Raw genomic sequence first — 18952 nt, forward strand, 5'->3', positions numbered from 1 at the left:
GCTGCAATTATGCGGAGAATATTTGATATTTACAACTTAAAGGGCCACACAGTATACTGATGGTTAGCATGTCAGCTTCAAAGTTCAGAGGTCTCGACCTCAGTCTTGACTCGAGCGCTTATTTTGGAGGGTTCAGGTTGTATACTTTTCAGGTAGGCCTGCTCGGGTTCGCGCCACCCACATTTCATGCAAAATTCATGCATGTCAGGTTAGTTTAAGGCTGTAGAATAATGGTAGGTTGGCAAACCTTTATGCTGAAGGCCCACATTTGATTTTAAAACGAACGGAACAACCAGGTCGTTTGATGAGGCAAAACATTTGTGAAGTTGTTTATTAAACATGTAAAATGGTTCATTTCATGCAATAATAAATAAGAATGATTCATTCCTGTTATTATTTGTTTGAATCAACAAAGATGGTCCCCCCCCCCTTGTAATTATTATTTCATCAATTTAACGGTGGTTTTATCAATTAAATTCCTAATAAAAATGAATGATTTTAATAAAAATTCAAAATCACACCAAATTGGAAGGACATACGATTTGAACTCTTGAGCTGCTATTGACACTGATCGACATCCATTCCATTTAGATGTCCAAATGAATTGTAAGAGTTGAAAGGCATTTTATTGAAAATGGCTAAAATAATCTATCAACTGTTACAGGACCCTTGATAATATAAATACTCACTGCACTGGATTGAAAAATGGATTGGGTCGTTTGTGGCGGGCCTTAATTTGCCCACTGAAGCTTCAAATTGTCTCAGGATGAGCATATCAATGGTTGTTTCTATGATTAAAACGTTTCTTTTTTTTTTTTTTTATTGAAGTGATTTTTCTTTTGAAAATATATATATATTTTTATATGAAGCAACTTATTTTTTGATTGATTAATAATGACACAAATGTCCTACCCAAAATGCGGCCCAAACACAAAACCACATTACTTCAATCAAAAAAATTGACTTCAATAAAGAAAACATTCAAATAAAAATAGCTTTTAAATGCATTTTTGCATTCAAACACATCTTTTTCATTGAAGCAACTTTTTTTTGGATCGAATAATAAAGACACAATTATAGCTCCATATGGCTCCTCCCAGGGGATACAATTTTTGACTGAGGTAACTACGTTGGCACGACACCGGCGGGCGTACCATATTCAATGGATGATGATCTTGGTGAAAAGTATAGCTGTCCTGCCAGCAGCCTGATTTAGAATTCCCCTTAAGAATGATGGGAAGCAAAAAAACACTCATTTTCAACGTATTATTATAAAAATTCTTGTAATTTCATTGCTGACACTGCATTTCGGGGTCATGAACATGTTGTGCCCCCCCCTTACTCCGCCTATGATTCGGTCTGTATGATATTACCTCCGGAACTTCAGAGTACAGTGTTGTAAGCGTCGCCTTTATTTTCAAACACAATTGATAGTTGTCGTCGGTGAGGCAAGAGTGATATAAATGTTTATTTTCTTCATCTTGTGATTCGTATTTTGTGCGCCAAACATTAACATTTTAAACATCATTCTTCAAATTTACGTACGCGAAAATTTGATCGAAATTAAAAAATTTGTTAATAATGGTTGAGACCACCTAATTACAGTACAAACCTGTTTGTGTGTTTTCAGTTACCGTCGGGACAACCCCATGAATAATGTATAATACGCAAAATGGCAAACCCCCACGTAAGGCTTATTTGAATGTAATGTTTGAGGCAGACACCGGCGACCTCCCACGTGTGTGTCTGTGGCCAGCTGTGAAATCCAATTGCATACGTGAGCAGCGCACACAGCTGTCTGCTTGGCGCCGCATCCCTCTTTGTGAACACTAAAGTCAATCCCGCAGAGCAGAGAGCGAGATGATGGGAGTCATTAATCGGTGTCATCCGGAGTTTGGGCTGCTAAAAAGCCGCTTAAGTCATTGCTTAAATAGCATGTCCGCTTAAAATGCAAATTCACCCACATTTTTTATCTTCTTTAATTACCTATGCCAAGGTAGTTTCATCAGCATGGGTTTGTTTATCGAGCGTAACTTCCTGTCTACGTTCTTTTTAGTATAACACAATAGATTATGACACAAGGTATTCTTCACTAACAGTCCAATTTACAGAGTGCTTATCTTAGTAAGGTGCTTGGAAATATTAATTCTAGGGCAAACAATGGGAATTGTGTCATTTTAAGAATATTGTACGCTTATATCAACAAAATGGTACTGGCTGGTTCGTGAGGAGGCAATTTCGTTCTAAGGTCACCATATCAGAAGTCAACAAAAGGTTTCAGAGAAAGATGACAACACTTAGTTAAACATTCATTCTGTTGAAGGCTCTCAATGGGCGGACCGTGGGCAGGAAGAAGGGTGTGTTTGGGATTGTTGTCTTTTTGTGGATTGGACAGGAAGATTCGGGAGTTACTCTTGTCAGGGCAACGAGGGTTGTGGATTTTGCTACCTCAGCGTCAAAGGGGCTCTTGGAGTCTTATCAGTCGTTATCAGGCGTTCTCCGGTGTTCCTTGTGTTGATACGGCATTATACTTCGACATGTTTACGTAAAATAAACGCTAACTGAACGGGTTTTTTGCTTTTAACCAAGAATTGAGACTGTTTTACGTCCATACCTATAAAAAATTCGGAGATTTAAGCATTTATTCACAAGAATTTTCAACAAAAAAAGCTCTTTTGTCTGTGATTCCACTCGGTCAGCTTTGATGGCCTCGCCAACAATGCAGGCCCCCTATTCATCGGCCCCGCGCCCCGTCAACTTTTGTCGCAATTGTTCTCATTGCAAGCATTGAGGCTGAATTCGGCATGGATTGCTTCCCAGGAAATCGCAGGGCACAAATTGACTACTGTATGGCCCATTGTGACTCTTCATTTAATGTATGTTTTCTACTCTCGCTTGATGCATTTCCACTTAGGCTATAGGCATACCGCAGGTCTTAATGCAGGAATCCGATTTTTTCATGTTTTTCCCGACTTGAGGGAGGCATTAACTTGACGGTCTGAACGGGACAAGTGTACCATTTCAAATCAGATCTGGGTCACTATCGTATGTGGTTTAAATCCGTTGATGGGCCACATTTTTTCCAGAATATGGCGGCGGTCTGAACTGTCAAGTCTCCCAAATTAGAATTCATGCAGCAATTACGTCAGCAAAGAGCGAGAGAGACAGGGTGCTACGGTAGCGGTGCAGCTGTGCGTCAGCGCCTTGCTTGCCTTGAACATGGCTTTTGGGGATGGGTCGGGCTTAGTCAGTCATAATAAAATAAAATGGGTTGAGGATAAGTCTGAGAATGCTCAGTTTTCTCTATGCTCTATATGAGAAATGTTTCAAGATTGCTTACACGGCCTTGAGTTGGGGCAAACTGTCTGTATGTGTGTGCGTCATGCATGAACAGTGCATGCATGCTATCGATCCATATAAAATTTAAATATAAGACTAAACGGAGATTATTTATGTATGTTATTTATGTCCTCTTTTTGGAAATCAAAGGCACGGTCGGCCAAAGCTGCCAGCTTTTTACCACTTTATGTCATATTTTCGGTTGGTGCACTTCATCATTTATTGTGTATATATGTTTGCTGTGAGTGACTTATTTACATTTTGCACTTCAAGTATATGAAGAATAAAGCACAGGTTTGGTGTCAAAAGAGTTGTTTTGACGTTTAATTTTGAACAATAGACGGTTCACACTCGATACATAATCACTGATTGAGAGTGCCTCGGTGCTTTAATGATAACGTTAACATCAAGGCTTCCAACGCAGTTTGGGAAGTTCCATAGCCACCAGACATCTGCTATGGATTTCCACTGGCTGATTGTAGAACATGGCAAAAAAATCAGGGGGGAGGGCTGTCCACAATGCTTGCAGACCTCGGACAAAACGCTGGACACAGTGCTCGACGCCTGTTTGAAGCTAGCCACCACAGCTTTTGGACCCCAGGAAGAATAGTCTCTACTTTGGTAGAGACTAATGGGGATTCTTAAATAAAGAAAGAAAGAAAGCTTGTCGGCTTCTAACTGAGGCTAACAGTCTCTGTGCGGCAGAACAGATGGACAGATCATCCTTCGAAACAGTCTTCCGCGTCACCTGCGCCTCAGCATTTGTATGTTCAACATTTGTTGTTCAATGTTGATGAGGTGAAGATCCACATTCAACTGTTCCATTTCCGTTGGCATTGTTGTGTAACCGGAAGAAAACTAGTAGAAGTCGACAAGTCCCCCAAAACCGTACAAACACAACGCCACACCCCTCTAGTGGCTTGGCGGTGAATTACAGAGCAATGCGTTCCCTTGCCGAAGAACTATCAAATGCTCATTGACAAAGTAGTCGCTTCGCTGTCACTGCAACGCAGAAGCATAACTCAGGCTTCACACTACTCCTTATAGGAAAAAATAACATTATTACAGTAACGCGTTACTGTGTGAATACCAACCTCTCTGGGTATATGTCCATGGTACCAGCCATGGCTCCTGATGTCAGTCGGACTCAGTTTCAGCTCCTCTTCCAGCTCTTTCCGTAGTTTCTCGGGAGGAGACTCCAGCAGGTATTTATCTTTGGAGAACTGAGGGACATAAACAGGAGAGGAGACGTAAAAGAGCAATTCATTAATGTGACATCCAATTTGCAAACTTCAGCTGTCTTCGTCAGAATTGAAGACTTTGTATTGTCCTTAATTGTGAACATGAGTGTGATTTTTTTTTTTTTTAGATCAAAATTCAATTCAGAAATGAGCTCATTTATAAATGGTAAAGACATTCATTATAGAAACAGTACGTATATGCATAAGAATGTGAGGAATGTTTTAGGCCCAATTTAAAAGTGCAAATATGTCATTTACAAAAAACAACAACATTAAACCCATTTAAAAATGCAAGGTGCACTTGCATTAACTGAAGGAAACAATACAACGAGGCTTTTGTACACGCACGCACAGCAATCCAATTGACCCTGACCTGATTACCAAGGGGAAGAAATCATCATAAGTAAGCTTTTATTGTTCTGATGTACTGCCGAGTACTTCAGTAGCAATTCAATGACTCAACACGCGCACACGCACTTAGACACAAACAAGAGGATCATGTTTCAGATTTCAAAGCTCTCCACTCGCTGCTTGCTCGCACAAATAAGCGATACTCTGGGGAAATCTAAGGTTGTAATACATGAAAATAAATTCCAGCAAACATTTTCATGCTTATTTACCTTCAAAGACTCTCTAGCTGCGAAACAGATCACAAAAATGAAATATGTACAGCTCCATTTCAGACATATTTTACTCTGCTACTTCAGTCCAGAATGAAATGATCTGTAAAGAGTTTCACAAAACATTGCGCATTTTTGAAGTAGCATATTTATGCACGTATGGAGGTATATGAGAAAGCCCGATGAAGAGGAATTAAGTCCTCTTTCCACCATAATTCGAATGATAAATGTCAAGTTGAAATACGAATCCCCAGGTAGACATTTATGATATTACCCAAAACAGAGAGAAGGCACTCAATTTAGTTGAAAAGCTTGCAAGGAGAAGGAGGGGAAACTACACAGCTTCCGCAATCGCTCTAACTAGCCCCTCCTTCGCCTCGCTTTTTATCTGGGACGGCCCTGGCAACGGACGGGTGTCTTGCCCTAAAAGGGAAAGGGGGAGCAAGCTGGCGACACCCCTTGTATTTGTTTGGCTATGTGTGTGCATGTAGGTGGAATTATATACATGTGTGTCAGCACATTTCAGCAAAGCAAAGCTGTCTTTGAACAGGCAAGAGGCCTCTTCAAGGCTTCTTCAAGACAAAACATCCCTTCTTTGTAAGCAACAATAAGCAGAAGCATTTCTTCATTGCGAGCAGCAATTGATTAGAGCAAATATATCATTATTATCTCATCAAATACATTTCATGAAGCAATAGCATTTGGCAAGTAATAAAATGCAACAATGTGATTTCCTAAATGTCCCAGACAATTTAGTTTCGCAATGTCTGTGGCTTGTCCTCGGAGTTGACCTGTGAAACCAGTCAGAATGACAAGGCAGTTTTATCAAGAACTAAACATGTCAATAGTTATCAATCACTAAAATGTCTCTTTACTGCAATCAATCATGGAACACACAATCATTACTTTATTGTGAGCCTTCATTGGTAAAAGCAAATATTTATTAACCATTTAATAATTATCAATAACTTCAACCACTTCTTAATTTGGACTAAAGATTTTAAAATAAGATGGTCACGGAAGCTAACTCAGACTAGCTGCCACGTGAAAAGCGCCATAACAACCTATGATGGTGTAATGACCGAGTTTCAGTGGAGATGATCTCCATGAGGACACAAAGAGAAGACAAATAGTGCCAGGGATGGGCAGACTTAACTTCTTGGCTGTAATTTGTGGCGATAGACTTCCAGTATACTTTCACTTGTATTGCTGGCATCAAACGATAATGTTTCAGTGCCGGTGATTGTGATAGACGTTCAAAGAATTTTGACTGGAGTGTTGATCCGTTTCCTTAGTTTCAGTGTTTAAATGGTAATATAACTGCATTCAATGTAAAAGCACTTCTTTTTAGAGCAAATCCTATTTGTCTTGAAGTGTTTGTGTTTGCATTGTCATTGATGGACACCATAAGAGACATGGTAGGTATAGCTGTCGAGTCTACCATTTTAGCCAGGAACTTATGGCATTTTGTTGCGATCTTGTTCTTTCGGTCACGACCCACAGCTCGTGACCATAGGTGAGGGCAGGAACGGAGACCCACTGGTAAATCGAGAGCTTGGCCTTTCGGCTAAGCTCTTGCTTCACCACTACGGACCGGTGCAGGCTCCGCATTACTGCAGACTCTGGATCGATTCGCCTGTCCATCTCCTGCTCCCTCCTACCTTCACTCGTGAACAAGACCCCCAAATATTTGAACTCCTCCACTTGGGGCAGGATCTCGTCCCCGACCCGAAGAGGGCACTCCCCCCTTGTTCCACGGAGACAGGCCCTGCCACCAGACGCTCGCCTTCGAGCCCCGCCTCCGGGCCTGGCTCCAGAGGGGGGCCCCGGGCAAGGGAAACCCGAGTCCATTTATTTTATTCATCATAAGAGGTCATTGTTGAGCCATGCTTTGTCTGGCCCCTCACCAAGGACCTGTTTGCTATAGGTGACCCTGCCAGGGGCTGAAAGCCCCAGAGAACAGACCTCCTAGGACACGCAAACCCCTCCACCACGATAAGGTGATGACTCACGGAGAGGCTGGATACGGAAACAGAAATAGAAATACTGTACACACAGAATATTTCTGTGTAAGTTGATATTTTCTTTTATATAAGAAAAACGCAGAAGGGGAAAAAAGAAACTTGAGGTCATTTTATTTTTCTACAGAAATTGGACTCGATTTCCGTGACGCTGCCCTATCTTTATGGGAAAAATACTTGTTTGTTTCTACTGTATCTTTGTTCAGGTGACATCCGCTTTACCTCATGAAATTTTAGAATCTGTATGTGTGTTTGTGACGGTAATACGAGGAGACAAGCAATCGATGGTCTCTTCCCCAGGTCAGCGCAAAATGAAATTATTAACTTCCTCATGTCTTCACCCCCTTTTCACCCTTCTATCAAGTCCTGGGGGGCACATGGAGGAATATCACCTCGGAGGCTTACTCTTCCTAGATTAGATTTGAGGTGTGTGCGTGGAGGCCAATAAGAGCGCAGTGGGGTCAAGTGTGCTATTATTGCTTCGGCTCGTCTCCGTGGAAACCCAGAGGAGGCCGATTCTGTTGTGTGTGTTTGTGTATCAATGCTGATAGGGTAAATTGAAAATTGAGTGAAGAGGGTACTCTTCATGGATGTGGACGATGTGGATGTGTACATAAAATAGCGATGACGAGCCTAAAGACGCAGGAGACATTTCTCTTATATAGCATACACTATGATAAATCAAAGTACTCGATATTGCCTCGAAGTTCTCATGGTTCTGCTTCGCTCATTTAACCTATGTGCAAGGTTGACAAGAGCCAGAGATTTGATGAGAGATGTTTAGAACGGTGACGCAGATCATGTTAACCGCTAGTCCCATCTCGCTAGCCACAACATGCATTCAGAACTTTACAACATGATAGCAAAATTAGCACGTGACATATTTGACTTCTTTTCAAGGCGATATATTCATCTCTCAGTTTTAAGATTGGGTGGGATGTGACTCATTAAACTTGACTCGTGTTTGAATGTGAAGACGATAAAAGATTAAAAGTACATTGCTACGATTGCTACGGTTACAAATTATGCATTTCCATAGCACCTTACTAAACAATATTGGTATATATGGAATAATTCTATTATACCGTATTGGCCCGAATATAAGAAAGGCCTGATTATAAGACGACACCCTCTTTTTCAAGACTCAAGTTTGAAAAAAAGACTTTTTGAACACCACATTAATTTTTATACAGAAAATAATTACAGTACATCTGAAACAAATGATTGTAACAATATATTTGAGAGAAAAAGCATGTTATTTTGCCTCATTCAAATCTTAATATCTGAACATTTCAATATGTAAACTAAAGTGCAATCACATTCGTAAATGAATGGCCTCTGGTTTTTGAAATGTAAATAAACCAATCGATTGTGATAAAACAACAAAATTGCAATAGCTGCATTAACCATCAATGTGAAGTCTAACTGTAGTCTTGAAACAAATCTGAAAAAGGAAAACATTGCAATAAAATAATGCAAACTGGTTAAACTTGAGAGTCGCTGAGATCTGTCATGACAGAACATCGCTTCAATGATATCTGGCGCCATCTAGCGTCGCGATTGGGTATAACGTCTAGATCGGGAATATAAGACGACCCCAACTTTTTCAGTCTTATTTCAATGCAAAAAACACCGTCTTATATTCGGGCCAATACAATACTTGTTGTGACTTAACCGCATTCTCACTTTTTTTTTTGACCAATTTAACAATTTTTTTACCCATAATGTATTACTGTAGGATATTATTGTTATGAACAAAACCATACCGGAGATTTGAATTAAATTGTTTTTGCCATCTATGGATGATGTTTTTCCTGTCTCACGAAACGTTTAATAATATATATTTTAGACTTCAGTGGGATGGAATGGAATGGAATTTTATTGTCATCATCATCGGTATCATTGACAATTACAAAATGTGATATGATTTGCCCGAAGGAACCGAAGAAGAAGACAAAGGCGGACGGGATGAAGCATATGCTTATCAGTTTCCCGTCCCCCACACAACTAAAGATGCACATTCAGGCATGGAACATACATCAAAACTGTACAATAACATAATCAACAATCTGGGTTTATTAACTTAGCGTGCAGTCAAGCAGCTCGATTAATTTCAGGGCGTACAAGGTTGTGGCTTTGTCATGTCCCTGACATTTTTGCACCTGTTTGCTGCGGAACATTTTTTTGTGGCTATGTGTGTGGCAAAAGTGATTATGTGTTTTCACAACTGGTGTGAGTAGCGACTCAAAATGCTTTTCTTATAAGTCTCTTAAAAGGATACATTGCTAAGGTGTACATGGTGGCACCAATTGGCGCACACAAAGGTCATTGTAACAGTTTCATCAGACATGAATGTATAAAATCAAACAACATGCCATACATATTTTATCCCATGATTAATGTCTCCACAACGAATACATGCTTATTATTCGTTTTATACTGTATCTTTTTCATATACTCAGTAAACTAGATATTTGAATCAGGAGCTCGGTAGACACAGCAGATACTTATGTTTTTACAATTGGGGATTAGGAGCTCAATTGTAATACATTCCAGGAGACTGTCAATCATAATTGCAATACCTCCTTCCCCCTTAGATGCCCGATTCATTTGTGTCATGTTATGTCCGTGCAAATTAAAGTCAGAGCCTTTGTTATCTTGGGTAGATAATCCTTAATGTGTTCAAGATTCCTGTAGAGACTCCTGCCGTTGATAAATTTCAGTTTACCGTCCACATCCACGAGTTGTTATACTGGTCCGCTGTGTAGTATTTACAGTAATCCAGCTATTGTATTCAGCTGGTCAAGACTCATGATAGCTCTAATCTTCATATCTTGCGTCTTGACAAGGATCCTGCAATCCGAGACCCAGGTGTTGGCTATTTTCCCAGCTTTCTTGAGTTGACGTGCTTTTCTTGCAATTTCAGCATTTCGGCGAGTCAAGTTGTCATTCAAAAAAATATTCGACCCTTTCAGGTGGCAGCACTGGTTAAGCAGGGCAGTCTTGGTCTTGTGGTCTGCCAGCTTCATGAGCACCGTCGCCGGTCCTCTCCACCCAGATGGGAGCAGAAGGCAGCGATGGATGTCCAGTGGTTCCATGTTTTTTCTGTACTCTTTAAGCTTAGCAATTGCCAGTTGCGCCACTGTGGCCCCTGGGCTAGGCGTCAGTTGTAATCCAGAAATGATGAGCTCATTTGCGCGTCGGCACTGGTCGAGATCGTCAGCCAAAATTTCCAGCCTCTTGATGCGAACATCTCTTTCCTTGAGTTTCTCGTTTTCAGCGCGAATTAACTGGAGCTCTCTGACGACTTCTTGATTCTGGTTTTGAATCAAACCAGTCAAGGAGACCTCAAACTTCTGTATGGAGGATTTTATTTCATCCAAGTCTCCAGGTTTCAAATTCTTTGGAGCCATACTGGGAGTCGAGTTTGCTGGCCCTGAGCGCTTATCGATTAAGATAAGAGAGTGCTTCAGGAGCTCAGAGAGTGCGTCTGTACACGGTAGTTTGTGGGCTTAATGCGCCATGAATCTGCTATGGCACCATATAGACATATTGTTCTATCAAGTACAACAGTTGTTTTGGCTTAAAATACAGCAGTCTCTTTTAAAGAGGAGTGCAAGAGCAGAAACTGCTTTTTCAGTCTTGTCTATGTTTTCCGCCATATGTTATTATTGAAGTATTATCATATATCACCTTATTTTTAGTGTTTTTTTCTTTTTCTTTTAGTGCATCTGATTTTCATACTCACCTTATGCCCAGATATTAATCCCATCCTATCAAACAGTGAAAGCAAACAGATCATGGATTTAGGCCATTTGTATTATTGTAAGAAGACCTTCATTACATACCCAGCAATGCTAAATTGGACCACTTTACTGTACCCTATTAAGGGAAGTGTCAAATTGCAAACAAGCCAACCTATGGTCGAGAAACACTTTATGCAACAGAGAACGCAGACGTTGAAGATAACATTGAAAGTCAGCCAGATGGAACAACGGAACCTCATTAAATGTAGACAGAGGCTAACAGGGGGGTTGGACAGCTAGCCCATTAGAAGCAGAGAGAGTTAAGGCAATTTAACAGCTGATGCAGGACTTTGCTTCCCTAGAGGGTGCAAGCACATTTGTGTGTGTGAGTCACCATTGATGGATGGGGCTCAATATTTAGTTGAGGGCCCAGACAGGCAGTAAGAGCAGGTCAAGGAAGATAAGTACTGTTATCACATAGACAGGCTTATAGAATACGCACTGGCTATACTGCAAAGAGAGTGATGTGAGTGCGTAAAACCGTCAAGGCGACGACGGCTAAAGGCACAGCATAATGTGACACGTTTACACTCCTGTCTTACTAATGGACACACCAACTATACATCAGTGCATATACAGTATAACGAGATGCTCCCTAGATTATGAAATGATGAAAATGACTTTTCACTTACCATTAAACAAAAGACATGTTGCTCTTCAGTGTGCATTTGAATGTTGAGGTAAGACACCAACAAATTTGATTGGGGACAACATTAGCCCAATATATGTAATTGGATGGTGGGTGAGTGCTACAATATTCCTGCAACGTGAGACACAGTCAGCACTTATATAGTAGATATTCATTTTCTTCCTTAAACTTCTACATATGTCCAAAAAATCCACTTTTTTTTTTTCAGATTTTAATCGTTATTTGGCAGGAGGCAGTCTGAATTTCAGCTCTTGCCTTGCTATGTGTAGTTTTCCAGTGCCTGAATGGGTTTTCTTCTGCTACTCCATCTTCCTCACATTTTTCAATGACAGGTTAATTGAAGACTCTCAAATGTGAGTGTGAATGTTTGCTCATCTACAGTGCTGGTCAAAAGTATTGGCGCCCCTGCAATTCTGTCAGATAATGTTCAATTACAAATGCTTTGGTAGTAATATCTTCATTGAATTTGCTTGCAATGAAAAAAAAACAACAAAAAAGATGGGGAAAAAAATTAAGTCATTATCATTTTACACAAAACTCCAAAAATGAGCCGGACAAAAGTACTGGCACCCTCAGCCTAATACTTGTTAGCATAACCTTTAGACAAAGTACCGCTTCCGGTATCCATCAATGAGTTTCTTACAATGCTCTGCTGGAATTTTAGACCATTGTTCTTTGGCCAACTGCTCCAGGTCCCGGAGATTTGAAGGGTGCCATTTTCAGATCTCTCCACAGGTGTTCTATGGGATTCAGGGCTGGGCTCATTGCTGGCCAGTCTCCAGTGCTTTCGCTCAATTTTCTAGTGCTTTTGGGTTATTGTCCTGCTAGAACACCCATGACCTCGGAGGGCTTTCTAACATGGGGCCCTACATTATGCGCAAAATTTGTTGGTAGTCTTCAGAGTTCATAATGCCATACACACGTTCAAGCAGTCCAGTGGCAGAGGCAGCTTGTGACGGCCCTAGCCGTTTAATAGTTCATTTTCTGAGCTTCTTCCAGTCAGCTGATCGTCGCCTCCACCAGCTGGCTGCTTCCCCTCCCACAGTGACAAAAGCTGATCGACGCAGAACGGACGACGTCACCGCTGCTGATTGGCCACGGAAAAGGGCGCCAAGCTTCTTAAACCTGCCGCTGTCAACGTTCTAGGAGGTCGCAATTTGGCAGCATTCTGTCGCGTTCCTCCTCGCTAGCTGTTTGCTGGCCATTCACGCTCGTTTGCATTTTGATCGCTAGTTTGATACACTCCCGCTTTTTCGGTGAGATCTTTTGTGTTTATTCGTTATTGGATCGTTTTTGTTCACCACTGTAAATCAATCAATCAATCGAAACCTAAAGTGCCATATAAAATGGATAGATGAATGAAACAACACCAGTGAAATATAAAACCAATCAAAGTCAAATTACTGGTGTTTAAAAAAAACGGAACTGGCTATTCCTTCAGAGAAGGGATTTGAATGCTGAGGCAAAAAGGGAAAAAAATTGAAAAGGAAAGATATCAGCCCAATCATACATTTTGGCTTTTAAGTGAGATTGCATAAGTTAAATACTGTTTACAAGAATGGCATAAAGCAGAGCTGGGTCACAGTGGTACAAATTTGGGATGCACACGATATTACATGTATCCAGGCGACACAATGGCTGACTGCTTAGCATGTCTGCCTCACAGTTTTGAAATTAAGGGTTCAATCTCAGAATGTGGCCTCCCAGGCTCTCCCTGTGTCTGTGTGGGTTTCCTCCCACATCCCAAAACCATGAATGCTACACTGATTGTACACTCCAATGGCAAGCAACACATCACTTTTGCTCATTAATATTCGTGACGTTAGCAATTGTGGCTAGGCGGGTCAACCTCCCGTTTGTCCCTAATAGTACATGCGTGGAAATAGTGTACAAACGAGATGTTTACTGAGCTAAAACTATCAATTCTGTCTGAAAATGATGTCCCTGGTGCCAAATTCACAGGTAAAGATGTGGAACAACATACAAATGTTCAGTTGAAGAGATGGCTCGAGTGTCGATGGCTGAAAAAGAGCCGACCTTAATCAGAGGTAGCTTTTTTATCAACACCTTTTTCTTACGCCACTGACAATGACATTCTCCTGTTTCAACACTTTATCCTTTCCCATCACAAGCCCTGTCTTTCTTATATATTATATCCTGTGGTTGTCTTACGTCTCTGACCATTCTTGGGGGCAATTTACATGGCTATTTTTGTGTAGCGATCGAATATGTTACTCGTTGAAAGCCAACACATTTTTTTCATTAATATCAATCTTAATTCTATCATTTATTTACCCTTCCCTAAAGTTGTTTTTTTACAACAGAAAAGGTAACAGTGGCAGTCATTTACAATTTTAAGTTTTTTCAGGTCATTCATTGTCAGACAGAAGCAGCACGGCAAAACGTCATGCTTAAAAGTAGGTAAAAATATCATATATGGCTTACGTCTTCATTCTCTGTAGGACCATGGCCCCCAACAAAATGTTTACTGCATATGGCTTCAGTTTGCGGGGTGGCGTGGCTCAGTGGTAGAGTAATTGTCCCCCAACCCGGAGGTTGTGGGTTCGATTCTTCACCCTGATGAACTCGTCTAAGTGTCCTTGAGCAAGACACTGAACCCCACGTTGCACCTGGTGCTGCGTCACCAGTAGGTGGATGGTGAGATAGTGTAAAGCGCTTTTAGCGCCTTGAAAGGTGGAAAAGCGCTATATAAGTGTAACACCATTTACCAACACCATTTGCTGGCATTAAACTGGTCTTTTGGAGGTCCGCGCAAGTTGATCCGTCGTTCACATTTTTCCTCCGAGTTTTTAGTTTCGGGAAACGTATGAAGAAAACATCTTTCATTCGTCGTAATGTCTAGAGTCGTTTCTACATCAGGCATGAAAATGGGTCAGGGGTTAAAAAGGTGAGAAGGGTGTGGAGGAAATATGTTCCAGTACACTGTACACCCCAACAAAATATTGAGCTCTTTCGACCCATACTGTGTTTCAGCAGGGCCGTGCAGAGACCGGTGGAGGGGCGGGTGCTTGTAGATCAAAAGGGGCACATGAACAAGTATTCAATACACCTTAAAACAACATAACTTCAATTTTAACCAGCTTTAGATAATAATTGGCTGCGACTGTGACATACTTTAATTGGGAGGGGGCAACAGTGAATAGAAATCAAAACTGTCATCAACACTTTCTGGCTGTGACTCAGTCAGTCTGCCTCTTTTCTTCCTTCAACCTCTGCATCAAAACTTCCTTCCTCAACTTGTTCATCTGAGAACAAACCACATCAGATGGTCACTGAGCCACCAACAGCACAGTTTTCTCAAAACTATTATTTCATTATTATCCATACTTAACAACTCTAGCACCTAATGATTAATAAAGCAATGACATAAAATTTTATAGAAAAATAACATTGTAATTGTGTTTATAATTGTATTTAATACCCGACTATCCTTGCAAACTTGTTCTTACCAGGTCTGCTATTCACCCAGCTGATGAGGTATCCACTGCCTTTAGCAGCCTCATCTAACTCCTTTTTTTATCCCTCAATCTCCCTTCCCTACGACGCATGTCTATGTAATGAAATATAAATATTTAAATAAAACAGACTCCCCGGTGGCTTTTAGTTTTAAAGCTTTCTTAATTTCTTTCTCTCTCAATAACGATGGAGGTAGATTTGTGTTTTTGTTATTCAATCAAAAAACAAAGTTACTTCTATCAAAAAACAAAGTTGCTTCAATCAAAATACAGGATATACTTTTAATCCCCAAAAAGTCACTTCAACAAAAAAAATTGTTTTTGATTGCAAAAATAAATTTGAGACAAAAAAACATTTGAAAACTATTTTTCTTGACTGAAACAAATTTTTCCATTGAAGTAATGTTGTTTTGCGTTTGGGCCACATTTTGGCTAGGACATTTGTGTCTTTATTATTCAATCAAATAAGTTGCTTCAAACAAAAAAATATATATAAAAAGAAAAACTTTGCACATGTGTCAATCACCGTTTAACAAAGCCTGAGAGGGTTTGAGTAGACTCACTATGAAGCATTTAATAAAGCCAAGCATTTTCTTACAACTTTATTCTTGTTTAAAAAATAATTCGGTGGGGCAGTAACATGTTTAAAACTTATCTTAATTCTTACATTTTGAAGTGCTTGAAACCCATTTATAAATGATACTTTGGTGAATAAAGTGAAAAAACATGTCATATATATGTATCTTTTTTCCAATGTAAAATCTGAATAAATACATTGAACACGCACAAAAAAATGGGGGGGCGCTACTTCGCGGTTTTCACTTATTGCGGCGGGTTCTGGTCCCCATTAACCGCGAAAAACGAGGGATCCCTGTATTTCTGAAAAGCTTTAAGAAGCCAGAGGCATTCCCACCACTCGCTGGGCCGGTGTTGTGCCGACACCGGCCGTCAGCTCAAGTCCCAGCCGAAAATAACGTGTCTCTGGCGGACGACGGGAGCGATGCGAGGCGCCCCACTCCATCTGAGAGCATGCCGCTTAATTTGACTCAACAGTGCGTTTCTTCGTTAATATTACTGCTAAATACACGAGCTATTTTTTCACGGGAGATTTGGCTAGCTCTGGCAGTGTTCAACGCAAGCTGCAACGAATAGCAGTAACTTTATTATATCGCAAAATATGAAAACGATTGAAAGCATTACTCACCAAATTCAATCTGCTGGCAAATACAGCCAAGTGTGTATGCTGCGCTTTGGTCTGCCCCGCTCTGGATTTGCAATGCAACCAAAGGCTCTCCAAGCACTCCATGTACACGTAAAGAGTGCGCGCGATTGGAATAATGGAACGCAGTTTGGGCCGATGATTGGTTCTCGTCAGTGAAGCATCTAGAAGGATTTGCTGACTGGATTTCTTAAGTGCTCAGTTTACGTACTAAGTTAATCACATGATGATAATAATAATAATAATTTAATAAAACCTCCCGACCCCCCCCCACCCTCCCAAAAAGAATTTCTCCTCGGATCTACGCAATTCACGTAGGTCGCCCTTTTTGACTTCAAAACGGCGAATTTCGCCGAAAGGTGAGAGATTTTCATGCCTGCTACATGTTCCATAGCAGTAGTGTTTGATTGGAATGTTCTTTTTTTGAAAGGTTACCGGAGAAAACAAGCAAAAATAACATGGATTGTATGCGAGGGCATGTCTATAACAACCCACTTCCGCGTTACGATGGCGACGTCACGGTCTAAAAATAGCATTCGTGCAGTACGCTAGTTCTCTACAAGTGTGATTGAAAGTGCAAAAAGTTGTTTGTATGTATGTGTCTTGCAACTGGCTGGCATCAATTAGCTGTGAGAGGCTCCAGCACCCCCGCGACCCACATGAGGATAAGCAGTATGGAAGTTGAATGAAGGAATAAAAGTCCCCTTACATCTGAATCTTGTTACTTGTATATATAGAATAATGTTGAACAGATATATTTGCTGCTTAAAGAGGATAGAGATGACACATATGTAGGGGAACAGAAAAGCTGCAAAAGGTGCATTCAGAAAAGGACATATACATGCATAAAAGGACATCTTCCTTCTCCTCTACAAAATAAGACAGTATAAAGAATGGAAAATATCTTGGCATCCACACAACTAAGTCCAAGGCATTTCTCAGAAAAAAGGGACTGGGTGCAAAACAGACTGGAGAGCCCCTTTTTTGTTTTCAGCTTGCCGGGCTTGCCTCTGACCTTGTTGTCGTGGTAACGACCAAAGCGGTGGAATGGGTAGTGGGGGAGGAAAAAAAAGGGAAAGCTTTGGGAGCGGATGGGGGAATCCCACCGCAAATACAGAGTTGTGAGTAGCGGTCCCATGATCAGTTACTCTACTAACCCCTTCTTTTTCAAGAGATAGCAGGATTACGGCATTAAGACCACGCAACGTTTATGTCTCCATTACTAGGGACTGACTGTGGTACTTGCACGCATGTACGTGTCCAGTATCACTGCTTTCCAGACTCTTGTAATCCTTTTGTGCCCTCCAGCCTGACTTCTACTGATATGTTCTGACTGTTTCGCACGGGTATAATGGTTTTAAAGTCACATGAGTACTGTATGATGAAGGGAGATGCCGGGAACATCAAACAGAGGTTGACCTCAGAATGTATTCAAGTCAACGTAGGCTTGTAAGGATACATTTCCAACAGAATATGAATAGCACTGAAAGCACTAGGCCTCTTTCAAAACATTGAATCACCTAATCACCATTAGGAAAACAGAGGCAAATGTCTGGTGCCTTGAGATTTCCAACAGCCACAAAATGGTTTACAGTGTGCTTTTAGGACACACGAGAAAAACAAAAAGCAGTTTGTTTTTGCAAGTGTGATCAAAGTATATTTTTATTACAATATATTTGATTCCGGATACAAGCGGCCAAAATGAGTTGGAGTCCGGCTTCTCCCTTGGAGATAAGGTGAGAAGCTCGGTCATCCGTGAGGGGCTCAGCGTAGAGCTGGAGCTCCTCAGCATCGAGATGAGGGGGCTGGGGCATGTGATTAGGATGTCTCCGAGCCGCCTCCCTGGTGAGGTGTTCGGGCACGTCTCACCGCGAGGCCAACTCGGGACACGCTGGGGAGATTATGTCTCCCGGCTGGCCTGGGGACGCCTTGAGATTGCCCAAGAAGAGGTGGATGAAGTGGCTGGGGAGAGAGAAGTCAGGGCTTCCCTGCTGCCCCCACAACCCGACCTCAGATAAGGGGGAGAAAATGGATGGGTTCCCAAACAGGTCCTCAAGGGCCGCTGTGGCTCCTGGTTTTTGTTCCTTCCGATCGAGCACAGACCGTTTAACTAATAGGGATGGGAATTGATAGGACATTTACAATTCCCATTCCATTATCAATATTGCCTAACGATCCGATTCTTTATCGATTCGAATTTGGGGGAAAAAGAAGAACAAACATTTTGATTGGCATCTAGATTGTTTAATCAGTAGTCACAACCTTACAAACTCACAACGAGGTCAAAAGAGGCCTAAAACCTCCATGTTAACTGTGGCAAATAGACAAGAATGTGTAACATTTTACTAAAACATTTTTTAACAGAAATAAAAAAATCCTCCTTTTTAAAAGGACATAGTGTGTAGCTCTGAATCTCATAACACTTTGTGTAATGACATTAAAGGCGTTTTATTCTATTCTTTTGCAGAAAAATAAGCATGTCTGCTTTTTCAGGTAGGATAAATGATCTTTCTGGACTTTTGGTGTCGCCAGCAGTGGAGAACACCCTCTTAAATGGGGTGGAAAAAGCCTGCACACACAG

At 41.0% G+C, this 18952-nt stretch overlaps 1 protein-coding gene across 3 annotated transcripts in view; it reads right to left on the reverse strand.

Annotated features, from left to right (window-relative positions):
• sh2d3ca (SH2 domain containing 3Ca) overlaps positions 1–18952 on the reverse strand; it is a 71470-nt gene that overhangs the window by 19273 nt on the left and 33245 nt on the right. For all 3 annotated transcript variants that reach the window (XM_057818856.1, XM_057818855.1, XM_057818857.1), the window contains exon 2: positions 4434–4562. In XM_057818856.1, the coding sequence (XP_057674839.1) occupies positions 4434–4562 (129 nt within the window). The remainder of the gene's footprint in view (positions 1–4433; positions 4563–18952) is intronic.

The sequence above is a fragment of the Corythoichthys intestinalis genome, chromosome 17 (assembly GCF_030265065.1).
Source record: "Corythoichthys intestinalis isolate RoL2023-P3 chromosome 17, ASM3026506v1, whole genome shotgun sequence".
In the NCBI taxonomy this organism is placed as follows: Eukaryota; Metazoa; Chordata; class Actinopteri; order Syngnathiformes; family Syngnathidae; genus Corythoichthys; species Corythoichthys intestinalis.